The sequence below is a fragment of the Lepisosteus platostomus genome, chromosome 15 (genome assembly GCF_059453375.1).
Source record: "Lepisosteus platostomus isolate fLepPlt1 chromosome 15, fLepPlt1.hap1, whole genome shotgun sequence".
Classification (NCBI taxonomy): domain Eukaryota; kingdom Metazoa; phylum Chordata; class Actinopteri; order Semionotiformes; family Lepisosteidae; genus Lepisosteus; species Lepisosteus platostomus.
In genome coordinates this window covers 19,367,245-19,394,931 of record NC_142625.1, presented here as the reverse complement: position 1 = coordinate 19,394,931, position 27,687 = coordinate 19,367,245, and the positions used below count along the sequence as shown (strand labels likewise).

General features: G+C 36.9%; 1 protein-coding gene across 1 annotated transcript in view; it reads right to left on the bottom strand.

The window, feature by feature from the left end:
- Positions 1-8,537: 8,537 nt before the first annotated feature.
- Positions 8,538-27,687, bottom strand: part of cdh26.1 (cadherin 26, tandem duplicate 1) — a 31,340-nt gene continuing 12,190 nt past the window's right edge. The window contains exons 5-18 of the mRNA XM_088607810.1: positions 27,484-27,631; positions 26,460-26,632; positions 25,159-25,287; positions 23,361-23,546; positions 22,680-22,945; positions 19,901-20,043; positions 19,336-19,569; positions 18,684-18,905; positions 17,664-17,794; positions 17,155-17,229; positions 16,728-16,808; positions 15,397-15,474; positions 14,600-14,689; positions 8,538-11,515 (exon numbers count right to left, since the gene is read on the bottom strand). Of these exons, the coding sequence (XP_088463936.1) occupies positions 11,297-11,515; positions 14,600-14,689; positions 15,397-15,474; positions 16,728-16,808; positions 17,155-17,229; positions 17,664-17,794; positions 18,684-18,905; positions 19,336-19,569; positions 19,901-20,043; positions 22,680-22,945; positions 23,361-23,546; positions 25,159-25,287; positions 26,460-26,632; positions 27,484-27,631 (2,175 nt within the window). The 3' untranslated portion in view covers positions 8,538-11,296. The remainder of the gene's footprint in view (positions 11,516-14,599; positions 14,690-15,396; positions 15,475-16,727; positions 16,809-17,154; positions 17,230-17,663; positions 17,795-18,683; positions 18,906-19,335; positions 19,570-19,900; positions 20,044-22,679; positions 22,946-23,360; positions 23,547-25,158; positions 25,288-26,459; positions 26,633-27,483; positions 27,632-27,687) is intronic.

Below are 27,687 nucleotides of genomic sequence, written 5' to 3'. Positions count from 1 at the left end.
TCACCCAGCCAGGAGGTGTGACTGAAACCTGTCAGACGGGCTTGGTCACCTTTGTTAACTTGTTTTAAAATCTTGCTCTTACAGCTGAAATGGGAGTATATGAAAAAATGTGTATTTTTTATCTCTTACTATATTGCACTGTTCTTTTTAATTATTTTTCTTTTGTTACAGATATACTGTAATCATACATCAATATTATGTTAATATATAATTATATATAATAATTACTGTACAGTATATGTAATTATATATTAATATTTATTAGAGCTAGCTGGAATTAATTTTCACTGCTACTGTAGCCCATAAATACTGAAAGTGCCAGACAGTGTTAGTGTGCCATTTCAATACTGAGTGAAAGTGGGGTACTGTACCTCTGGACTGTTAAACTAGGGTGCTGAAGAGGAACCTCCATTTACTTCAGTACCAATTGAGTACATGAGCTGCTGGGGGTTAGTATTTTAATTTCAGAACAATCTCTAAAGGACTTCAATGAACACATCAGCTTTTTCAGTAACCTAAATGGATTCAAATTTTTATCCTTTGTATTCTATTCAGCAAGATAAATGGTCTAGTACCAATTCTCACAACTGCAAGCTATTTTGCATTCTGAGCCTTACACTAACGTCATACACTAATAGGCTAAAAGAACTAGATGTTTTTTTTTTTGAACAGAGAAGATTGATATGACTCGATTTAAGTATTCAAAATGCTCAAACGTCTTGACAAATTCAATCAAGTGAACTTCTTCAGTTGTTTTGCCTTGTTTGCCAGAGGTTTTAAAGAGTGTAGTGAATATTAGATTTGAGCCCATATTGTGAGGATGTGCAGGACCAGATTTACAGTATTAGATGCAAAAAAATGTGATCTCAAGAGTTAAACTAGAAGAGATTATTGGTCATGGTGTTAGACAGGCATGGTCTTCTAACCTTTTAGTTCCATGCACTAGGCAGTGTAGCGCATTTTCAAGTAAATCTGTAAGACGCACTTTGTAATTTTTTTCTTTCAAGTCACACTAAACATTTTTCTAGCAATTGGAAGAAGCAAGTTTTGGCTTGTTGGTTATGTTTGAGGTGCCGGAAAATCAGCATGTGACCTTTTAGTGGTAGATTGGTTACGGGAATTGTCAGAAAACCATCACAAAATAAAATCATGCTCATATTAGCTGTGCTTTATAAGAGTAGCATAGATATCATAGATAAGCTTGATGTTTTCAGATTTAAAAGCAAGAAAATCAAAATTTCACAAAAAGTATTGGACATGCATACTAATGAAAGCACATACAGTATTATACCAAAGCACAATTGTTTGAGTTTGATCGTGGAGACCACAAGATCCTTATTACTGCAACACAGTTGAAAAGGGAGTTAATACAGTATGTGTGTAAATAGTCATACTAGTTAGTATATAATGGTGGTGTTAGGTAAGAGATTGATTAGATGTTTAATTTCTACAGTACAACAAATAGTTACATCAACATAATAGGGGTCTTGTACAATTTCTAAATTTTAGATAATAACACTATTTAAATAATAACAATATGCCTTTTTTAATCTTCAATGAACAATTTTCGGTTAAGAAAGGTTAGTGGGTGCATTTTTAGAATTTTAACAAACAATTTTCGGTTATAAAAGGTTAGTGGGTGCATTTTTAGAATAGGGAGGCAGTAGGTTCCCATATGCTTTGTGGCATCCGAGTTTGCAGAAAGAAAGGGAGATTTAACTGCACCTTGTATTGCGTTTGGTTAGGAAGGTAACTTCTCTCTTCTTTTGGTTTTTGTAGTAGTTTTGTAGGAGTCAAATACTTGGTAACAGTCTGAGGTTTTTAGGACTTTAGGCCTCTTGGATGCCTTATTTGAAAGTTTGTATATAAGGTAACTTGTGTGTTGTATGTTTTTGCTGTGTGCAGTTTAATGTGTATATTTTCACTGCTCATAAATACTTGTTAAACCCAGTGTCCCTGAATTATTACTTTATTCACTAAATCTGTGCCAGAGAACAAAGAACTAATGAACCTCTAACCATATCAACCACTCCGGTGTATTCTTGGCAATAATCATTTACAAGTTGTGGGTTATGAATTGATGTATTTATTAATCCGCTCAGTCATTTCCTGATATTTCATTATTTCCATAACGCCCTGCTTGTCACAATAGTTAATCTACATACTTTTACATATTCACTGACGAAAATATATTGGCAACAGACATCATTGTGCAACATAACAAGGTGCACAGCCATCATTACATAATTTCCTGATACTGAACGCCCTTTTTGATTCACAGAGCTACGCCTGCACCCACCCTTACTGTTCAGTACTTCCTATTTCTTCAGAATTCTTCAAATTCACTAACATCGTCTTTCGTCACAGTCACTTAATCCTGTATAGGCAAAACATTTTACTGTGTTCTCCTACTCAGGTCACCATACCCCAGCTTCCAATCATTTCTCTTTCTTGCTTGTAAGTAATCCGTTACCAAGCAACACACAGAAAAGATATCTGTGAGGTGGTTATCGAGGTTTTGTATCTTTGCCACCATTCATTAGTAACAATCAAACAAATTCTTACAACCTTTAGTAATTATTACTTCTACAGACAATGTCAGAACCTTCAGCTTCATTAAATGAAATCCATACTGCCTACCTGTGAGGCTGACAAAGTGTTTAGTTTCTGTTATGGTGATTCAATGTTGACTTAAGTTTCTGAATAATTTGGTTGTTGGAATATATCCAAACCAATGCTGACACATTTGTTTTTACATTTTTGATGTCCTTTACAAGTCAGTTCTTGGAAAGCAAACTGAGCTACAGTACTCTAAAACAAGCTACCACATCCCTACAGTCAAAAGCCCAAATTTTTCAATATTTCAAGATTTGAAATAGAACTGACGTCCAGTACCTCTAGATTTATGATATAATTAATAAATACAGTCCAATCCAACAAATTCCTGAATGATATAAAGTGATAAAGCAAGGAGCTTTTTGTTTTTTAATTTACTTCTACTATTTATCCAGATACCCAAATTAATTTGCAATAAACAAATACAAATTAGATTCAGTGCCCAATTAATTTTGTAAACTATTGTGTAGAGTGAAAGATAAGGAGGGATAGCCGACAGGACATGACACACACCAACACTTTCTGTGAAATATAAAAGGGTGACAATCTATTGTACAGTGTTAACCATGGTTGTTGGCAAGAGTTTCATGTCCTGTGTGTGGATTTACAGCACATCTTAGCAAAGGCAGGGTAGAGTATTTCTTCTGTTGTTGTTATGCAAACATCTACATCATATTTCATGTTTTGAGCAGGATATGTAGCCTGGGAATTTTCCTGTGAAACTTTCTTTTCCCATATCCACTGACACTTTGCTCACCTGAGACACTCTATGTGGTAACCACTATTAAGGTATTATAGGGGAGTAGCCACATCTGAGGTTCCTTCAGTCATGTTCAATGTTGTAATGTAATACTTTTGCAACTATACTTATTTTTATCCTGAAGGAACACGGGTCTTCTGTTTTTCATTCTGCTGTAGCTCTTAATGACCAATATACTGCGGCCTTTAGTCCATAGGGCTATTATTACTTTATCTGCCATATAATACCTGAAAGGCTGTGGCTGCATTGAGGTGTGAGAGTCACTGAAATTAGTACAAAAGCATCTCTTGCATCTCGTGCAGTAGGACAAACAGAGAAACCAACCCATTCTTTAGAAGCAGGGTGGAGTAATCAAGAATGCTGACAGATTCATGAAAGAGAAGCCAATTCCGACAATTGTTAAAAGAATTGTTGGTGAATTCTGCTGGTTGTAACATGCAGTATACTTGTGCTACACTATGCAAATACATTGGAAAAGTACCTAAACTGAACTGGATTATGTCAATTTACTAGCACCTGGAACAATTTAATGACTTTACATATACTTTTATGGGGATGTAGTGACACTTTTACAATGTTTTGCCGAGATTCTTGAATCTGTTGTGTTCTTATGACAAGAACTGAGTGTATTGCAAAACTGAGTTTTTTTTTATTGTAACTATTATAATTATTGGACACAACATTATTGGACACAACATTCTCAATATGCTGGATTAAACAGGTATACTCTTAAAACATGTTTTTTTGGACAAAATAGCAATTAAATTGTTCATATGGGGGGCTGGGGGGAAGGAGGGAAGAAACAAGGGAAGCAGGGAGAAGAGAGAGTCCGCAGGAGTTGGGACTTGAAGCTTGCGCCAGGCGAGAGCCCCTACTTCATGATCATCCAAATCAAACCTGACTGGAGCTCAGTATCTGAACCCTGTTAGAGAGAGCATGCTTTTCTGTGTTTTTTGGGAACCAGGGTTTCCTGGGTGAAAGATACCTCAGTTAGAAACATCTTTCCTGCTTAGGGTGCATTCTTATGGATAGGGATATAGGCTCCCATTTATTTTGTGGCATCCGGAGTGCAGAGAGAGAGATTTAAATGCAGGTTGCACTGCTTTTAGTTAGAAGGCACCTCATCTCTTGTGTGGCCTCTCTAGGCATATTAAGAGTTTAATGCTTAGTAGCAGTCTGGGGTTTTCTAGGTGGCCATAATGTTAGGTCTCCAAAACACCTTGTTTGAAAATACTATACATAGAGTAGCTTGTGTGTTGTATGTTTTGTTGTGTGTGGTGTAGTTTGTGTTTTGTCGTAGTTATAAATACTTGTTTAACCACGTGTGTCTGGATTATTACTCCTCTCAACAAAACTGTGGCAAAGAACAAATTATACCAGCCACTTGGGTATATTGCTAGAAATCACTTACAAGTTGGGGGTTATGAATAATTGTTTCACTGATTGACTAAACTGCTTGGTCATTTCCTGATTTTCACCATTTTTGTAACCCCATTTGTAACAATATTTAAGACAAAAAAGAATAAATGCAATTATTTTGATTTACAAAAAATAATTTCATAGTACTGTATGGTATAAATGACATACAATACATTCTAAATATATTTCAGGTGAGACCATTATATAATTCCATATATTATATATTTCTTAGCTGTATGGATACAGTATCTCTTTAAGAGTTAGTTAAGAATTTTACCTACTGTATACATGTAACAACTAATCGTCTGTAATTTTTTTCCCATTACCGGTATAATTTGCTGATTACTAACCACACCTATTTTTCTTCATGATCTCACAACAATATTTCCAAATGCCAGTTTAATCACGCAAGCTTTTCTGTCAAAATGTGGTCAGGAGCCCCCACCTATCAATGTACTGTACAAACAAGTTTACATCTATACACACATTTATTCCTTCTTAAAAGTATTATTGATAGTACTAGTTTCACTCTTAAAGTTAATAGTGTACATTTAACTGAAAAATGAATAATCAAATGCAAAAGTACATTAAACAATTAAACTGTGTAATTTGAGTGTAATGCTGTTGAGCGTAATGAAGCTTGCAAATGTAGACATTAGATTTGCAATCTAATTTGATCAACAGGCAGTCTTATTAAGGCAGTTGTTTTCTTGAAACTACTATGTACTGTACATTGTGACATTAAAGAGCAAGGCATCCACATTCCTGAATTATTCCTTAGCATTTATTTTTTTAAATATTATAAACTGTTTGTTTTATTAAAAACAATATTTTTGTAAGCCAAAAAAGGAAACATTCGATTATTAGAATTGATATTGTTTGCATTTGCCCCCTTTATCTTGATCCAAAAGCTGCTTGTTCCTGGTAGGAGTTGTGCCAACCTGGAGTCAAAGGGACAGGGCGCAAGGTGGTTCTATATCTCGGATGGAGTGCCAGTATATTTGAGGACACACAAATACACACAAACTGTCCACAAAGACACAATTTCAAGATACTGATTAATCTACGCAGCAGAATTTTGGGCAGTGGAAGAAAACCAGCACACCCTGAGAACACCCGAAAATTAGCATTTCATATTAGAAGTGCCCTACTATGCCCCCTTGTGATAAATGAAGGAACAGCCTGTGATAGAAATTCCAAGCAAGCGCACATTTTTGTATTGTACATATGACAAGGGGACTAATTCAGCTGTCATACAGTAATTGAAATAAAATCCTTAATATTTTTTAGGCTATCATTGCACTGAAAAAAATCTAACTGTATTTTCTTGCTGTATTTATACCTATCACTTCTAATTTTTATGAAGGGCACTTCTACATACCCTTTTAAAGACCCTTTACACTTGTTGCAAAGCATGTTAGTAAGACTCATGCTCCATTGTTGGTCAAGTAAAGCTCTGTTTTGTGAGAACAGAACACAGAAACCCTCAGGGTAGCTGCTCTCCTTAAAACATGCAGTAACCTTGCAGGTTTTTCACCTACTGACAGTGACACCTAATAGTTTGTTAAAGAGGGATGTGCTTGTCAAAGTTGGTTGCTGCTCCCATTATACATTGGGAGACACATTCTGGGGTTTTCATTTACCCAAAAATGGCATCGACAGAAAGGATTCTATGGCATGCATATATGTATATCACATGTTCCTCTTACTGCTGGAGAAATGCAGTGCTTTGTATGAGAAGACAAATTACAGCTTTTGAAATATAAAATATACTGAAACTAACATACAACACAAAAACACATATAATAACAGATCTAATTGAATGAACTGTAGTTTGAGACAAATTTCAGTTATTCTGTACTGAATATGCCTTACACTGAAATGATTGTGGTACATGCACAAGGTTTAAAGACACCCCAAAGACAATGCTAGTCCTTCACAGGGCACGCAAACAACCACAGATCAGAGAGCCTGATTCTGTTCCAATAATTAGTCAATGTTATTGATTTATTGAGGGCAGCACTGACATCTATTTGGTGATTGGTGTTGTGTGTGTCACGCCCTCTGCAGCCAGAGGGCGCTCCTTCTCTGTCCTGTCCCTAGTTTCCGGTCTGCTGTCCTTCCTGTCCCTCTCTTCCTTGGGCTATATATTTCCGGGTCTTGCACTCTGTCCTCGCTCAGCATTGACGTTCGGATGTCCTGAGACCCGCCTACCACCAGGGCGCCCCACGTCCGCTCCCTGAGGGCATAGGTTTCTATACGGCATTCCTGAACTCTTTGCACTAATGAGCCTAGGCCTTTTTCCCGTCTCGCCGCTACGCATATGGGTCTTTTTCTGCTCTCCTGCTCCCCACGGTTAGTCCCTTTGGACGTCCGTGACAGTGTGCTTTAATTTGTAAGGCTTTTTATCTAGTTTAGAGTAATTGGTGTGTCTGGGGAGAGATTGGGACATTCAGCATGCCGTGGCTAAGTCAATACCCTTGTAGATGGGGATGGTTATCAGACTGTTGTTTGAGGGAAGAGAGGATCACTTGTCTGTCCTGAGGAATACTATTGATCACAGCCCGGCTTTTTTTAGGTTTTGCTCTCAGTACAAATGAAGGACAGTTCACGCAAAGCAGTTTTAATGAAAGTGACGACATGACTTATTTATGGAAGTGATGTTTTGGTGCACGTTTGTTTAGCAGTCCATCACCTTTGACCAAAAAAGGAAGTACAAATGAGGGCTTTTATACTATACTGTAGTGCAGTATGCTGTTTCTGACGGGGGGAGGTAGGCTGCAGCTACAGCATGCGGCCACTAGAGGGCAGGGCGAGCCCACTTGTAGCACTAAAGCGAACATTAAGTGGTCAGCGTAAGCACGTGGAACTAACTCTTCAGACATCAGTCGTGATACTTAGTGATACTGAAACTGAAATTCCTTTTATGAGGCAAGTCAGGTGCGGTTCAAAAAGGATTTTGCGTTGGTGGTAGCCAAGGGATTATTAGTTGTTTTGTTTGATCAAGGAGGGGAAGAATGTGGGTTTTTTTTTTGTTAAAAAGGATAGTGCTCCAGTTTTTTTTTGAGACGCTAGGACTCGCCCCTTATAACAAACTGTGTGCTAATGTCCCTTATTGAATTAGTGCAGACTGTAGTACATTAAAGTAAAAGGTCTGCGTTGACTGGTGTTTACTTCTTCATTATATAAGTCTTCCTATCTATGAATAAAAGTTGGAAATGTTGTCAATGGAACTGCAGAGCAATTATCTATAGTATTGGTATTATTACACAGCTCTTTTCTGGACATTCCATTCAAAGTGCATTACAGATAATGGGGACTCCTCTCCACCACCAGTGTGTAACCCCACCTGAATGATTCCACGGCAGCCAAACTGCGCCAGAACAAACTTTCAGCCATTCACATCCTAATCAAAGTACCAATTATGAATTTCAATAATTGTAACTCAGATTGAGATTTTTTTAAATGCCCATTTATGGATTTTACAGATTGGCTATTATATACCACACAAGCTAAATTAAACTAAAAGAGTTGCAGTTCCAAGTTGTTAGACATAGTAGCATTGATTGGAGTTGTATTTATTTGCAATAACTGGATACTACAAAGCAATATTTGCTACAATATTTGCTTATAATTCGTACCATACTCAATTAACAAGTTGTATTTTGAAGTCATACAAATGTAAATTGTGTCTTCAAATTCTGCAACAGAATGTAAAAACTTAAAGTTTAACACACAACCCTTTAAGTCCATAACTTTTATTAAGGCTTGCTTAGGTAGACAAATTTAGGAAACGTGGAAATTTTGATACAAATTCCAATATAGACATTTGTAAGGATGCAACCATGCAATTCTTTCTATTTCCTTACAATGATGTCTGTAATGCAGTGTTAAATGTATTTACAAGAATACTCCAGCATTTAAAAAATATAATATAAAGGTCTAAAAGCCCAGGTTTAATGTTTTACACATCTAAAATCAAAATACCTATATTGTCTTAAGTTAAAAAATAACATTCCTTAAAACTGTACCAGAATACTGCAGTATTTACATACCAGTCAACATTTGCTTTTACAAAAAATAACCCCAAATACTGTTGCATTTTAACAATGTATTGTATACCACTATTTATAACTCTACTACCCAACAACAAACATAATGAAAAACAGCAAAGTTTTTTTACAGATGCTTTGCTGTTCACATCTATTTTTAACAGAAAATTGAGAAATTACCATCACCTTCTCTAAAGAAACAGATCACTGTGACAAGAAAGTTGGTATTGTACTTCAGCTTTATGTTATGTAATTTCTAAGGTCATGCAGTGTTTCAGTAAAAAAAGGGACGGCTGTATTTTAAAGTATATCTGAAAGAGTTTCAGCAAGAACATGTAACTTAGGCACAACTGGGAAAAGACTATCATGATAACCTCATGCACTCATTTATAAATGTAATCTGTTTGATGAAATATGATGTTTTTAGTATTTCAATGCATAATGTACAGTATAGTTAAGAGTCTGAAAAAGCAATAGATTATTGCTATTTAAAATAGTGCATATTTAGCATGTATTTGGCTTCTTAATTCTGTATTATTTGCATACAGTTTGCTATGGTCTTCTAACTAAAATAGATCCAGATCAGTGTTGTTTACCTTTCACTGTGGATTTAACCTCTACTTTTTCCTTTACTGTCTTTTTTACTGTCAATTTGATCACCTCATATTTCCTTGTACAGTAATATAATTGCTCACCTATAATGCAATATCATATAATTCTTTCTTTTGAAGTTTCCAATTCTTTTTCTATGGGCATACAATGTCTGCAAGACAAAATCTTTAAATTGACTAATACAGTACGCCACCTCTCTTGTCTGATTTGAGGTTCTGCTTTATGGATCTGATTCCGCCCCTCAGATGTGCTTTCTTCCAGTTTACCCATTCCATCACCTTAGCAAGTTATTCACCCATGATATGAATCATGAGATTGTCTCTTCCTTAAATAATTACTGTCCTTGATTCTGTTTTTGAGGGATGTTTAGGCAGTATTATGCTTCATGATTACATTTACATGTAGAATGAAATCAAACAAAAGAAAATTACCTGCTTTTCTTTCTGTTGCTTTCTCTAAGCTTTCATTAATATTTGCTACCATCTCCATTAGTTAAGAACAATTGAAAAGTGATAAAATAAGGAGATCAATCATTCATTCCATCTTGCTTGTTTGATTGGTCAGTACCTCAGTGATGCTAAAAGTCTGATTCACCTGGTTGGGAAGCCTATTCTAGAAACTCAAAACCTTAAGTAAAGAAATGTCTCTATTCTCCATCTAAATGTTTCCTAAGGACTTTATTCTTAATTTACAAAACAATGTTGCATGTTTCACCTCCAAGTCTGAAGGACTCCACTGGGTTGTTCCTATCTCTAGCCCTTATGATTTATACACTTGAAAAGAATCTCTCAAACTCCTTTGTTCTAAAAATAGTTTGTTCTACGTTCTTTAAGGTGTTTGCATGTGACACTCCCTAGTGACTATTGTACTCATTTTATTGCTGCTTTTGAACTCTTTCTAAAGCTATAACCTTTTAGTTATGATGAACAAAACTGGGTACCATTCTAAATGACATTATAATTATTATGGAAGGCCTGGGCATAACTTCTTTTGATTAAAATTCTACAGATTTTGTCCTATCCAATAAACTAAAGCATTACAAGCATTTTGAGTTTTTTGCTATCTCTCATTGTTTAATGGGGACATCTACAGGTATCTACAGGAAATACATTTTTTTTTGTCAGAAAGACTCATCCGATATGTATGATATGGCGACATGTACAGTGTATATTCCTATTTCTGTCTCTGGTATAGATCAGAAACGTACCGAAACTTAAAGGGTTTTATCAAAACCTTTCTGAAATCTAAAGTTAGCATGTTACATACTTAAATAATATTGATTGTCACACTGTGGGTTACATACAGTAAATAGTAAGTCAGTTAAGACCTTTCTCTTCTAAACCCTTCTTAGCTATCTCTAACCATTATTTTGTACACATTATCATATGTTTTTTCTGTCATTTCCATTAATTACCAGGAAAAGACATCAGACAGGTTCAGTTTGTGTCCCTTTAAAAGAAGTGGTGTTTAATTTTCAGTTCTACCATCTGTGGGTACAATCTGTGGGTACAATTCCCATCTTCAGTGACAATTGAAACTGTTAAATATGAAAAACACAGCTCTGAAGACAAAATATACTGTGCTTTTGCCATGTAACATGTCTTTCTACAGCTCTTTATACCGCAAAAGGATAAGTAGTTTTTTTCAAACTGCTGGAATGGCATTAAGTGTTTTGAAGCAAAGTTTAATTTCCATGACTTTTTTCAACTTGACCCCTATTGCAAGGGTTTTACTTTAAAATTCCAAGTGTGGCAGCTCGTATCATTACTCATATTTCATTGCACTGCATGTTGCTTAGTTTTTGCACAACACTTGCACAAGACCTTTGTTAAAATGTTCATAATTTCATGCCTTTCTCCTGCATAGTCTGGTGGCATATCCTGTCCAGCTTATTGAACCTTGGCCCTAGGTTGTGAAGGAAATTCAAGCTATTGGAGCTGTTGGCAATGGAGAGCCGATCCAGAGACTGGTGCCGGCTGTCCTGACCCTCATAGGCGTAGATGTGTGGAAGATTTTGTGTGACATCATCCTCGACATCTCTCAACTGGTACAGCCGCTGAGGAGGGAAAATTGTATCAGTCACTGCCTGCAAATAAGCTCTTATAAACTGCACTATATCAGTTAAATCGAGGAAGAATCTTGAACTCATGCACTAGAAAAATAAAAGTTTACAAGAGAAGTTTACAAGAGAAGGCAATCATTCAATATACTTTATTCATTTTAAATAGTGGTAGCTTATTGATCTGAGGATCTGATCTAGACATTTCTTGAAGGGGATTCTGTGACTGATCTTGAATTACATCCTGACAGTGTGCTTCAGACACCTATGCACCTTTGTGTAAAGAGATGTTGGCAATTTGCAGACCAAAATAAGCTATCTTTATTTTATTTTTTTGCCCATGCATCCTTGTGTAAAAACATGAAAGACCCTCAATCTTCTCTAGCCTAAACCAAGTTATTCTGGAAGCTCCTCGTTCAGCTACTTTCAGGGAAATGCTCTTTTTAACAAGCTGAACAAAAATGCATGCAATATTCTAAGTATAATCCTAAAAACCCATCCTTTGATTTAAATTCAATACATTTCCTGAACATGGGAAAAAAACGCATTTTTGATCATTTCCCTTCATTGCCTAGAGCTTGTAAATGAGCCAAAAATGACAAGTCAACACAGACTCCTAAAGCCCTTTCCTGATTTGCCTCAAGGAAATGTATCAAGTTAAACAACACCTGATGTTCTTAAATCCATGTTGAATGGGACCTATTATCGTGCTGGCTAGAACATGCTACTTGACATTCACTTTTGAGTTTTTATCTTATTTCTACATACAAGGATAATTTACTTTGTAGGTTACAGGCTTTTGGTACTAGTAGTAAGATTCTGTCCATGTGTTTCAGTTCTGTGATACAAAGTGTAACAAGTATTGAATAACTATCTGCTATGACTACCTTTCTGTGCAATTCAAAGCCAATATTTTCAGACCCTTGAGGATTGATTCTAAGATAGTGGGGCAGGCATTTGAGCAGAGCTTTCAGACTTCTTATATTAAAGAGTCTGTTGACGTTAGCTGTTAGAATTCCTTCTGATCCCTCTCATGTTCTACATGAAGAATATCTGTAAAGGCCTTCAAACAGAGTTCCTTAAGGTAGGCTTAACACAATGAGAATTTCTTTTATCAGACACTTAAACCACTAAATCGATAAATTAGTTCACAATAAATGAGTAATGGAATATGGGTTATCAATGGATTAGGAACAAGTAAAGGTTTATTCCACGCTGAAAAGAGAAGAAAAAAACCACAACATTTCAGCTGTTGAGCCTTCTTTGGGTGTTATACTACTTGAATTAATCAGTGGATTATGTGCAAAAGTAATGTGTGATCATATGGGCTTAGTGTAATTGAGGGGTGTAAATTTAAATGTATGTGCAGTTGTGTGGATTCCTGAAGACGTGGTGTGAAATTAATATGGGTACATGTCTGTTTTGTAATGTAATGTTTACTTGTACTATGTGTAAGTTTCTGTGTGTGTACAACATAGCTACTTTGATGCAAGACAAATTTCTGAGAAATCGGACAACGGAATATCATTGTATTGTATCATATCCTCTGCGTCTGTGTTCTGTGTTCTTAAGCATTTCCCGCAGAAAACAACACCACGACTGCGTCTTCACCTGCTGTGGTCAGTAACCTGCATGCTCTGCGGGCAAAGTCAGCCATCTTGGCTCCTGTTGTATGTGAAGGGACTGTGTTGTATGCAATACCTGCTGTATTTCACAGAAGAGTATACCAGGTGACTGTTCTGTGAACTCCTAAAAGTAACCAGTTTATTGTTTTGGTTTTGGATTGCCTTGTAAGAAAATTAATCTTATGATGCCCTTATGTTATTTTATGGGGTTTTGTTTTTGTTGTTTTGCCATCCTGAAAACATATGGAAATAAACAGTGAGTGCTTTACCTAGCTTTAATCCTTTACCATGAACACCCCAACTGGGAGGAATAGAAGACACTCAGTCACTGAGGAATATTAAATTCTGTTTGTGTCTCGCCCTCTGCAGCCAGAGGGCGCTCCTTCTCTGTCCTGTCTCTTGTTTCCGCTGCTTTGCTGTCCTTCCGGTGTCTCGCTCTCTCTCTGGGGCTATATATTTCTGGGTCTTTCATTTGCCTTCGCTCAGCATTGACGTTCGGATGTCCTGAAACCCGCCTAGCACCAGGTCGCCCCACGTCCGCTACCTGAGGGCATAGGTTTCTATACCGCATTTCCTGAACAGCTGAGCCCGGGCTAACCCCCGTCTCGCCGCTACACATAGGGTCTTCATGCTCTCCTGTCTTTCCACGGTTCATCCTTTCCGACTTCCGTGACAGTTTGGGTGCTACATAAGCCTAGATTAGATTTGCATGGTGTATTTTGAATTATTTTCTACAGTTAGCTTTTAAGAAAGTTCTTGGGTAATCTTCCATAGTGTGTGGTCTAACAAATTTGTAGGATTCTTTTTTTTTCACTGTAACTGTGCATTACAGACTACAGTAATTTAATATAAAAAAACAAAAGAAGTGGATGCATATCATGTTGTCACAAACACATTCAGCTGTGCAGTCAAGTACAGGAACTGTTGAACATCAATTACTTGTCCAAAAACTCTTGCTTTGACAATTGTTAACTTTAATTCAAAGCTGAAACTTATATTGAGGAAACTAAATTAATTTAGCAATGCCTTATTACATCCATCATCAGCTCAATCGAGATACAAAGCAAAAACAAGTTGCTGCTTGTAGCTGGCATGTATAGTGAGAACTATAATTAACACATAATAAAAGCTGTTTCCCTGGATAAACAGGAGGTTTTAGCTCAGGGGGGTTTGGTGCTGTGCTTCTTCTATAAATCTCTCTATTCAGAAAGGATTTACTTAATGCAAATGTCTCCCAGTCTTTTAGCCATTATGAACACCCTGTAATTGTGTACAGTTGCGTACACATGCACATACAGATGTGAAAATGAAGTATATTATGATGTGCATAATATAAGCTAAAAGGTTTTAAGAATTTCAAAGTATATTGAATCTGATGTGGTTTGCAAACCTATGCATAGACAGTGACATGCCGACACCACTGGACTATAATTAAAAAAATGAACTGGTTTCCTACCCTTGTTATGTGTTCTTGTAGTTCATTCTGTGCGGCGTCAAAACCATGCAGTCTCATGCTGTTAGATCTGGAGTATTTTAAAGTTCCATCCTGAAAATGAGCGATAAAAGTCACACTTAAATATACATGACTTAATGTATGAAAACGATTTAAAAAATGTAAAACGCAGATCTACAAATGGAGCCCAGTGTGTAAAAGTTGTTTATTGAGCTGAACTGTTCATATTTGAATGAAGAACTAGAAATAGACAATTTAGTTAAAATCTATTATTTCACTTATACAGCAAAAGGAAAAAAAAAACATTTTGCTGAGCAACTTTCCACTATCTTATCATACAAAATGTATCCAGGAAACACTGAAGCAACCGAACAGATTGAGACTGCTCAGTCCAGATTGTTAGGCAAGTGTACCCAATCCTAGGGCTGCAAACTGGTAAATTGGTCCATTTAATCCAGTAATAAACTGATTGACAATGGATTGAAAACCTGTAGACCACCAGCCCACCTGAGCAGGGACCCCTGTTCTGGGTAAAGACTAGACAACCCCACAGGTTTCCTGTTTGTGTTCCATCAAATCTCAGTTAAACCCTCTCTTGAAATTAGTGCACACTACATTAGACCTCTTCATTTGTTTTCTGATCTGAAAGAGTAAAAGATTTTAAACTACCTGTCAATTTAAAAACTGTTTAACATTTGCCACTTTTTAAGAGGGTGGAGCTCAGCTGTAACAAATATGAGAATACACTGGAGTACAGAGAGCCTGGTTTTTGAAGTCTACCTACAGAATACAGTACTCACTTCATTGATATTCATTCTGCTATTCCACAGGCTTTGACGAGATTGTGAACGAGTGGGAATCTCATGTAGTAGTGTTCCCTTAAATATAGATTAAATGATATATTTAAAATGATTATCATAATTAAATTTAAAAATAAGACAAAGCAAATAATACCCTTGCAATAAATGCTTATTGTAATCCTAATTCATTTACAAAGTCTTTAGTTTCAAATGGATTAAATACATTTGCTTCTGTTTTTTTATTATTCATCTAACCACCATGCACAAGTACAAATAAAGTGGAATGCTAAATAAACTGGCATTAGTATCAATTACTTAATGCCTCTTAAGCAACACATATACTGTAAGTGCTTTAGACATGAAGCTGACTGACACTGGTAACATTAATTTGAAAAGTCAGCTGTGGAACTTGGTATAATTTTACAACATAATTACCATATAAATTCATGCCCAGCCAATCCTGGGTATGGGTAGCCAGGCATCGTATAGTGTATACGATCGTTAATATTGTTGCAAACACAACAGCTACCGCATTACATTTAAAATTGTGTTCACTGCCCTGAAGGAATCAGGAATGAATGTGTCTCCTTTGTGCTAAAACAAATAGTCAGTTCATCCATTAATTTTCTAATTTACCTATTCATTCATCATTATGAAATTAATGAACTGCATACAAACTTGCAGCACATCCAGACAATTAGAGAAGTCAGTGAAATTTAAACTCCTGAAAATTCATTTTCTACTGTCAAACAATTATCTTGTAAGTTCTACAACTAACATGCTAATTGTTAAGCAAACAATTTATACTGAAAGCTGATTTAAACATTCTCATGTAAGTCTACACAAATGAATGAACTGTTTTGTCATCGTACCTGTATGTACTGATGAGTGAGTTAATTGAATGAATTAATCTGTAATCTCGCCAATGACAAAGGAAGATTAAATTAGGAGTTATGGCACTGCTTTGTTGCTACAGGTGTATGTTTAATTCCCTGTTAACAAATCATCCAAAACCAAAACAATTCCCCAAGAAGAACTCAATTTACCAAGAAACTGAAACACTGAGACTGAGGTTGAATGTTTGGTGGAAATGCATCATGAAACCTTTTTTAGAGCAACTTTCAAAGCATTTTCCTGAAGGAGCAAAATGTACTTTATTTTGTCTTTCTGAGCATAGTCCATCTAAAGTCTCAAAAACGACATTTAAAACTGCAAACGTAGCTTCGAAAATTCCCACATTAATTGACCTAATAACTTAACCAATCCAGACCATAATTGTGCAAACCCCTCCAAATTAATATACCTAATAACAGGAAACTCCTCCTACTCACCGAATTTATGCCATTCCTATACATCGTGCCATCAGTCTCATCAGACCTCATCCCTGACCAGGGAGGAATCTGAGCGTGCAGCTGAGGCAAATATGTAAAAGATGAGAAATATTTTAAAAAATGAACAGTCTTTTCAAATTACTTTGAGATTCCTTCATGAATGACTCTAGTCAGCCTACAGTATGTATTTCGCTAACAAAGAAGTTTTTAAAAGGAGATACACTGAGTAAGTAAAGTAAAAAAAATACTTTGGAAAATGATTCCAAAATAACATCTTACATTTTTTCTGTGTTTACTTTGCAATGCATAGTGAGTCATTTTTTTCTTACTTTCCAAACTATCATCGCGGCATTAATAAAACTAGTCAGAAATCCTGTATTGGAAGACGGATAGACAGTTAACACTATAGGGCCGTCGGTCTCCTTACCGGCAGTGTTGCCTGCTTCACTCCATCCGTAGCTCCATTACTGCCCATGACATTCATAATGATTGTCTGCCCGGTCTAAAGGGGTTTCAAACTTAATATTACCTTTTTATAATTCAGTAAGATATTTTGGGATATCCTTCCAAACACAGGAGTACATATCCTCCTCAATGACATACAGCTGTTCCTAATCACTATCACCACAAAATTAGCTACAGTATATTGTATGTAAATATCAAACTCAAACAGCTCCCTTCACATTTGTCTCAGGCTTCACTCCTTCACCCCATCTCCACCTGCTTCTCCTTCAGGGTGGTATCGACCTTTCTCGCCAAATTTATCAAACACATACAAAGCATTCAATTACTGGAATGTTGTTGCCCCTAGTGAATCTTATTAACCACAACACACCCATTGCAATGCTGCCACAAAACTATGATCTACCTATTCTGAAATAGAGAAAACGATTAAAAAGTTATTTGGGGTCTAATCCCAGTGAATGTTGGTCTCACCTGACTCATGGACCCCCCACCCTCTTCATTGTATTTAATGAGAGTTTGGTTTCCTTCATCCTGGCCATAGATGGGGATTTCTTTTAAAGTCTCCCTTCCACTGCTGCATAGCAGACATAGGCACAGAAGAACTGCAGTACAGCGGGAAAGAGGGCAAAACGTACTTTGAGAGACAAAGACTAAATGTTGTTGTTTTTTCTGCAGTATCATTTATTGTTCTTCATGGTCACCTGAACTCTCTAACTGTATTCTGAGTAGGATTAGATAATGAGATACCTGGTTATACAGAAACAGTCCATATACTGTACTGTACTATACTTACAAACATTAACAAATCAACCAGAAAGCATGACATAAATCTGAAAAGCTGAAAAGTTTTCAGATTATACCCCTCTTACCATATTTAAAGGTAAAAACATGGCACGCGGCACTTCAGATAGCAAATACATTTTTGGCCTGAGTTCAGGACTCTATTTAAATTCAGTGTTTTTTCTCCCTTTAGCTATCTGTTTATTAAAGAGTTTAGCTGTCCTGACTTGCCTGATCTAAACATTAGTCACTATGCCTCTGCAACACCTGTCATCACGGTATAAACTGCATTGAGTTGAAAAGCTGTGAATACACTGTCTCTCTAGCAATTGTCAAACAGTCACAGTTGTCACTCTCACACTGTGATAACAATCACAGGTGTTTCCTTAGAGGAAATTCTTAAAGAACAAAGCATGAAGCAAATAAACATACAGGTTTACTAAGTGTTGGGATTTGTACAGTATAAGTGCTGAATATTTTTGTGGTTACATTAGTAAAACTGAGCAGACATTCGCCAGAACAAACATACGGTAAAACCTTAACTAAATAATATTTGAAGTGGAATCATTTTGAAAACATTTTCTTTGTGGGGTACTTTCTGAGAAATACAAAGTGTTGCTCACTTGGTGAAGAATAAAATGAAAATATGGTATTCCATTTTACTATTCATTGCTTGTCAATGGTAAATTTGTCAGCACAGGAGTTACTTACGCAGAAGAAGGAGCAGAGAGCTTAACAGAATTCCAATGGCAGCACCACCTAGAGCTGAGGACTTAGCTTTCAAGGGTCTACAATGGTTCATTCCTTCACAATCGCAGACCTGTACATACAGATTCTCCTCTGCAGACTGACCCTGCTTATCCTCGATTTTTAAAGGCACACTGTAATTTCCATTCGGAAGACGCTGTAGACTCCTGAGATCAACTGAATCTCCTGCGAGCAAAGACAACACAAAGCAAATGCCTCTAAAGCAATCACTCATTCAGTGATTGCTGAAGCACTGAAAACCGGGTGACATACACAAAACCGAGATAAGCTCAACAATTTTGAAATATTTCTTCTTAAAAAAAATACATTCTACTAGATTTAAATTCAAATTCAATAAAAATCCAATACCTTATAAATAACATCTCTAGCCTATGTGTGCAGACATGCCATTAGTCTAATTTCTATCTGTTTTTGTACCATTTACTTTGGCACACTTGCTGTATATTTGATGACAATTCTGAAAGTTCCCTTTTCAGTGAATATCTAGAAAACACTTTTGTGTAACAGAAAGTTTTATTGTCGATTTTCACTTCTGCGGGAACCTTAATTCATTATTCATTCATGAGACAACTGCCTGTGTCGTGGCACTGCTCACCACTTGTTTGATCCAGTTTCCATTTTGTTTTCACATCCTGGCCTTTGTCCAGCAGCTCATAAGCGAAAGGCCCTGCATAGGGCTCAATGTCTTTGTCCCCAGCCGTGATTGTCACTGAGTTTTGATCCAAGTCTCCACATATGTGCACGTTTTTTGTGATGAGGTAGGGCTTGTTGTCATTGACGTCGCTCAGGTGAATTAAAACAGTGGCTGTGGTGGTTGCTGGTGGATCACCTAGACAGCACAGGAATTATTGTAAAACCTTACATGTTATTTGCAAAGCAAAAGCAACGTATTTCAGCTATTTAACTTCTGAAGCTAAATATTAACAATCAGAAATGACCTTTATCTTCCTCCTTGAAACTACAGTACCTCTCTGTACTTATGAAATCTTACTTGGAAGATGTGACATTTTGACATGTTTAAATATCAAAAGCACAGATTGAAAAACAGAAATAGCTATTAAACTTAAAGTGTTTTTACTCTGTTATAATATAATTCTAGCACTCGCTAGGTATTGTTTTTTAATTTTGTCTTGTATTTATAATACCATGAGGCTACTTACCATCATCAATAGCATGTACAACAATTGCATATATGCTGTTATTAACAAAGGGTGATTCTCTGTCCATCTCCTTGATATTTGTAATCTGGCCTGTCTGTTCATTAACAGCAACCCAGTTAGCAGGATCTGATACCAATTCATACCTTCAAACAAGTGAAAGAAAATTATTCTCATTTTAATATTATTATTGTTGTTGTTGTTGTTGTTGTTGAAAAAATCTCATGGATCACCCCCACACTCACTAAATAGATACATTCTTACACACTGTACATCTCATTTTTCTCCTTCGTTTCCATAACCATGGACCCTTTCTCACATGGTGGAGCTCAGCCTAAATATTCCCAGTAGTTCAAGTACTGTAGATAGCTGTGTCAGCATGCATAGGCTGCTAAGGAACAAGTAAAAGTATTCCATGCTGGAAAGAGAAGAAAAGGAACACAAAAGAAACTGCAAAGGCTGTGGAGCCTTCTTTGGGTGTGAGAGAGAGGATAACCGGCAGCTGTTAAACCAGGGGAGAACAAAAGCCGGGAGCAGGAGAGAAGCAGAGTGAAGATTCAGGTGGTGTGAAGTCGAGAGAGGTGTAAAGTCAAAACCTGCAAACGTGTAGAGATCTCTGTTCTTTTGAATACATATTCACATTTAAAAGTCTCTAAAGTAATGTGTTCAAGCTGTGGAGTGCAGTGAAAGTTTAAATTTCATACATAATGTGGGAAATTAGAGATTTAATTTTTTGGTGCATAGAGTTCGTTAATATCATTATGTCGTGTTGGTTAGCTACAATGTTTATTTTTTTAAAATGTGACTAGACAATGGAAATACTGGGCTTCCTCTTTCTACATTTCACAGTGGACGTAACCTTTACTTTCTCTGTGATATATTATGTTTGTTCATTTCAACTGCATTGCTTGTTGCCCTTTGGGAAGAAGGAGGTGACTTGTTATAGCAACCGAAGGTTTCAATACTGGACAAATCCCTGTAAAATAAACACATCACTTTTTTCCTCTCTGGCAAATATAATAAAAGAAGCTGAAGTACATGACCTCACAAGATGCAACATTGTCGATGCCCCTGGTGTATTACTGAAAGCCCGAATAAGGACAAGGTTCAAGGGTTATTTATGAAGTGATTGGGAAAAAAAAAGTACCACAGCTGGGAAGCACCACTCAGGCTACAAGAAACTACTGAACCATCCTGTGCAGAGCTGCATTAACTAATAATGGCTGAGGGTCCCATTACTCTGCAAACACTTGCAGTTATCAAGTGGAACTGATAGAGCAAAGTGTTGTTGCTGTCATCCCCACTGGAGGTGGACTAACTAAAAAATAAGACAATTCTCTTTTTTTGAGGCAGTTTACTTTTTAACAAATGCATCCAAACAGTTTCCAATGTTGAGTTATGTCTTACATTTTGTATTGTATATGCTGCCAACTTTACAAGTATTTCAGCTTCTTTCTGAGACCGATCATAAGTCATAAGTTAAAAGAATAACAGGTACACACCCACCTACCTACCCTCAACAGACACACACCTACCTTCAACAGAAACACACCCAAACTGCCAAATAGCATTTCACTACCATTCTTCTAAGATGGATTAAAGATGGTGGATTCTCCTAGAGCCTAATGTATTCTGAAGCCTGGTTGCAGGTGTTCTTTAAGGGTATTCATATTTTGCTTGCAGTGTGTCAGATAATTTAGTGAGAGTAAATCAGGAACTGTACACACTGTACAAGATTAGTCTTGCTGGCAAATTCTGTAAATTGTTTATACAGTAATTCCAATTCCTGTCTATATAAATATTTTCAATAGTAAGTGGTATCTAATGCAACAAATACATTGGGAATCACATCTTAATATAGATTCATTTTTGCTATTGCATTCGTTAAGGCAAATCCTAATTCATGCTAAATGAATTTAACCTTGAGATGTAATAAAAGTGTATTTGGTATAACTCGTCTGACTGAGGGAACAGCAGTCTGCCCATGACAAACAGGCTGGAAGGACCCCCAAAAGAGAATAAGGGAAACCTATAACTCTAATGCACAAATCTTCAATGAATGGAGTTCAGATATATGTGAGGCTTTAGAGGAATAACATAAACATAATTATATCAATAGTTTTTGATGGAGGTTGAATGAAATTCCACAAAAGGCTGCAGGAAATACTGCACTGACCTGGACAGAGTATCAATGCAGAGGTTGGCTTGGTAGCCTTATCAGTGAATGGACAGAATGGCTGACTGAGACAAGTAAAGGGTAAGGATAAGACACTCAATGATCCAATAATTATCGTGCATGTTTTTGTTTCTTCTGTAATTTTTTTACTTTACATTTTTGTCTTTTTTTTGTCCTTCTCACTATGCGCAGTTTCCCCAGGCCCAGCAGAGACCGATGCTGTGTGCTCACAGCCACAGGGCAGCCAGGGGAGGGTTCCTGTGGGACTATGGGAACAGCAGGACAGAAAGGGAAGGGAGATAGACCAGAGATAGGTTGGGGCCAACAGGTGCATTAGGTTGGACACCTGATGATGAAATAGAGCAGAGGGGGGAGGGAGAAGGAGAGAGAGAGGGCAGCGAGCAGGGAATGGAGGTAAGATGTGTATATTTAGGAGGGGTTGGAGCGGTTAGGAATTTGACCTCTTTTTGAACCTCTGTTTTAAAAAACATTGTAAAACACATTTCATTTGATTAGTACAGTCAATGCTTTTACAGCATAGTGATGTTCTGCATTAATTAAATATGAATTCCATCAAGTTACCATACTGTAAATATTTGTACCCACCTCATTTTACTCAGATGTGTTTCGTCATCCTTGGCGACAAGTGTTGTTAGAACTGTGCCTGGCTTCGCCGCCTCAGAGACATACACAGCTTTAAGACCTTGAAACACAGGGGCGTCATTAATATTTTTCACAGCTACAGACACGTTTACAGTCTGTGGCCCATATAGATTCTGATGGGAAGCTGTGCCAGGGCAAGTGAATAATGGCTCTTCATTCTCAACTGCAATCACTAAATTCTTCAAAGAGGCTTCCTCATAATCTTTAGCCTGAAAGAAAAGGTAATACAATTATTTTCATACATAACACTTGGTGTTCGGCATATGGAGACATTGTTGCTGTTAGCAACAATGGAAGGTCGTCTTCTTTTATTGGATGGAATGGTGGCATCGTTTGCAGCCTAATGTATATGTGCTTTAGTTTGTGGATAATCCTAAGATATACAGCATTACACAGCATTCATTACTGTGCAAACATACAGTATTGAAAGCATTTTTGTGTAGAAAGCAGAATTAAAAACACATATTTTTGCTTACGCCCAACTTTATTCTCATGAAATTGAGGTGAACATAAATTGAAATGAAAGCACACCAGCTGTCTGTGCCCCTCTCCACTTCATGTGCCAAAGTAAGAACTATCTGAGGCAACAATAGGGAACGCACTGGTATGTCTGAACTAACCTACCTTGATAACTGACAGGATTCCTTCATTGGTGGTTTTGTTGGTCTCTATTTGGAAATTGCCATTGTCATTGCCTGACAAAATTTTGAACACAGCATTTGATGCAGGTGTGTTTGGGTTGTCTTCATCTTTCACAGCCATCCTCAGGATAACCACATTCACATCCCCCTCGTGCACTTCGGCCTCATACTAAAAGGAAGGCATAGTATGCTGACAGTCACTGATAACAAAGCACAAATGTTTCCATATTTTTGAGTCGCAGATGTGCATCATTACAAGCATTTTTCAGATTTTCACATTCTTCTCCTTTTATCCTTTTAAGCTGCATTGATTTTGTTTTTCATTTGAAATCTACAAGTCGAGCATGGCGGCACAGTGGTATACTGTACATTGCTCTCTCACAGTGCTGAGGCCCTGGGTTCAATTCCTGAGGCGCTATCTGCATGGAGTTTTTGAATGTTCTCCCCAAGTTTGTGTGGGTCTCCTCCGGGTGTTCTGGTTTCCTCCAGCAGTCCAAACACACACTTTCAGGCTAATTAACTTCTGGGAAATTTGGCACTGGTGTGCGTGTGAGTGTGTGTGTCTGCCTTGTGATGGACTGGCAAGGATGTATCCTGCCTTGCACCCGTTGTTAAGACAGGATAGGCTCTAGCTCCCCTGAAACCCTGTATCAGATAAGTCAGTAAGAAAATGGATGGATGTTCACCACTGTGGCACTATCTATTTCCATAATACCACAAATGTTATTCACCACTAATGTCATGAAATCAAGTACTGTATGTTGCTAAGGAATGGATGTTAGCTGCATTCACGTAGTTAGGTGTACGGCAAACACTGTGACAGACTTCTCATTTTGTACGGCAAACACTGTGACAGACTTCTCATTTTGTACGGCAAACACTGTGACAGACTTCTCATTTTACACGGTGACATCTTCTCCTGGAACTTGAATTCAGAACAAAATGTATGCCAGGAGGGACCTAATTTGTTTTAAGACAGATGTCCATTTTATATAGATCGTGTGACTCCTGTATCCTCATAGCGATGGCATCTGCCAATTTTGGACATGATCTCTTAGCCCCTTTTTTCAATACTTGTGTTTTGAATTTGATACGTAATTGATACATCTGTGCAGGAATGGTATTTTTTAAAATATTATCCTATTTTCCAGTCCTAATACCTGACACCTGGAAATTGACATGGTCAAATCTGTTTTTAGCAGAGGTGTAATACAATTTTGAAATCATGGTTTAGTTAAAAACAGAGACAGAGTACATACACAAGATTAAAGTACAATATTGCAGAAACATAGTGATGTAGAGTACATATTACTTCAGCTTGCTTACTGCAGAATACATTACATTTAATACACACTTTTTATCAACATAAAATATTGTTTGTAAATTCCATGACTGTTAAAGGCCAATGGGAAATTTGGCCAGGACACCAGGGTAACACCCTTTTTTTGAGAAACGCACTGGGGTTTTTTAATGACCACAGAGTAGTCAACCTCGGTTTTACGTCTCATCCGAAGGACAGTGCCTTTTTTTAATAATCAATAATCTACAGTAATAGGTTATTCCTTCTTTGGAGAATAGTGACTGGGTTGTTTTGATCTGTTAATCAACATTTTACGATCAACGGTTATTGTTGAAATTTATACTGAGCAACCCTGAAATAAGAATGGGTGTTGTAAGTGCATTGGGACTTAATAACTTAGAAGTTATTTCAGTTTGTAGTTAATAAACTATATAGATATTTGACATATGGTGCAAAAAAAAAATTAAACATCCTCACTTACTTTCTGTTTAGTAAATACAGGGGGGTGATTATTTCCATCCTCAATGTTGATATTGATTGTTGCTGTAGAGGAAAGAGTTGGTTCTCCCTTATCTTTTGCCTCCACAAGGATCCTATATTGTTTTTCTTTCTAAGAAACAAATGACATAAAACAACAGAGAAGCTCACATTGATAGCGTCATAACAATGGTAGACATAACTGTCACTCTTTGACAACTGAGACACAAACTCCCTTATTACCCTTAAGGATTACTAGCCCACTGTAACACAGTCTTAAACAGCTGACGTTTAATCTTTTTTGCCTTGGGTAGACCCTCCCATCACTTCATACTCTGTGAAGGTGTAACCCAGATTTCAAGATCCAAATCAAACCCTTGAAAAACGAGAGCTGGTCATTTTGCAGAAATCAATTAGCTCAGTTCAGAACAAAAAGACACAGATGGCAGGGTTCACATCTGATGTGAAGACAACAGCAACACCACTTAACATGCAGTAGGTATTTTTCCAATCCAATCACCAACACACTTCAGATCGCATCACTGCCAAAGATTGTGATGGTTCTTAAATCTAATCTAAATCCTTTTGTCCCAGTGGGAGTCATGACAGACTGCCCTACCGTAAAAGTAGTGGGCAAGTACAGAAATTATAACTGCAGCACATTATAGCATTGTGTCCATTGTGTGTTCCAGAAATACATGTACAAAATAACTCTGTGGTCTTCACAATCAGATGTGAACCTGAACACAAACAAAAGGAACCCTGTTCCTTTTGGTTCTGAATTGTACTAATTGATTTCCGCAAATCATTCACTGAATTCGCAGATCCTGTTATTGCACTTTGTGCAATTTGCACTTTTTAACCTGTTTATTACAGCCTCTAAACTATTAAGGATTTCAATATTCAGACATTAGCCAGATCTGATGTTGTCATTGCACATGGTAACTGAGCATAGGTACAATATGTTTGATTCAAGGCAAGTAAGAGTTGCATTAGAATCCGAGAAAGGCTGAACAATCCCTTCTAGCATTTAATCTATCTTGCTGTTTTGGTTTCTAGTTGATTAATGACTCCTGAATTCTATAAAACCATTTCCTTAAAGGATTCCAGATAGTCATATTCAACACCATGTATGTTCAGAAAACATGCTGGATTCTGGATTCTCTAAACTTCCCATTTTCAATCATGACTGCTCTAAATCAAAGTTTCCACTTGTGTCCCTGGGGATCTGTAATGTTTTCCTTAATTATACTGTATGTCTGTTACATTATATATTGGCCTACTATTATAATTACAATGACTTACCTCATAATCAAAGCACCCTTTGAAAGATATAATTGCTTTGTTTGTACCTATGATCCTTCTAATACTAAATGCTGGATAAGAAGGAGTTTGTGAAATCATCTTAAAATTAAATTCTGAATTGGGACTCCCATGAAGGTCAATATCATTTGCTTCTATATTGAGTTGTAGGTCACCTTAAAAAGAAACAAGATTAGAAAAGATGATCCACGTTTCTCAGGAAAATTGCTAGCTGTTCAGTTGCTTCCGCTTGTTGGGTATAGAAGCACTCTGTGAAGGCTCATGTGTTGGTCAATCATTAAGACACTGACTTGCACCACAAGTTAAACACCTGGCTGAGAGCTGCCAGGGTGGTGTAAAGATAACTTGAACTGGGTCCAAAAATTCAATCCACACTGAATGTTGGCAAGAGATTTGCCACTCGTTCTACCCTGTCATGTGCAGAGGGACTTTCATAATGTCTAATAACATGTCTCTCATGTTATTTAATGTCTCCCAGGCTGAGAGAGGCATTACTCCTAGAGAACTCGGTCTTAGTGGAAAAAAAAGAGACAAATGACTGAACATAAAGGTGAATATAATACAGAACAATGACTGACTTTCTCTCCTTTCTTGAGTCTCAGTGCAGTTATAAGGACTCCACAAGTCTCAAACAACATTTCTTTAGTATCTACAAGATGCAATTATGTACTGAGAATGAGACTTCATCTGAAACTTTTTCTACAAGAGTATTATCAACCTATACTTCAAGCTGAAGAAATCTTGTCTAAGTTTAACTTTATTAATTTGCTTAGCAGTTGATCAGAAAATACTAATAATAATTGTTGTTCCTATCATTCATTCATTAAAGCTTTGAGTTCTACCAGATGTATCTGAAATAGTATGAGACTGCTTTGGTATTCTGCTCTAATACAGAACAATGCAATACCCTGAACAGCACCCAAAGAGTTTTACAGTTTGTTTTGAGTAGGTAAAACATTCTTTCAGTTTATACAAACCAGTATTATGTTATTCCAATATGTCTCACCTTCATTTGTGGTCTCCTTAACAGTGATATTCTGCACAGGGATTGTGAATTTTGGCGCATTGTCATTCACATCTTTGACCTCAACATCAAATGATAGTGTTCTATCCACAACCTTATTGGTCGCCCTGTCAAGAACATCAAACTTTACCTGACAATTAAACGAAAAACAAAAGTCTTATTTCATGTTAAGTGAGGTATTAAAAT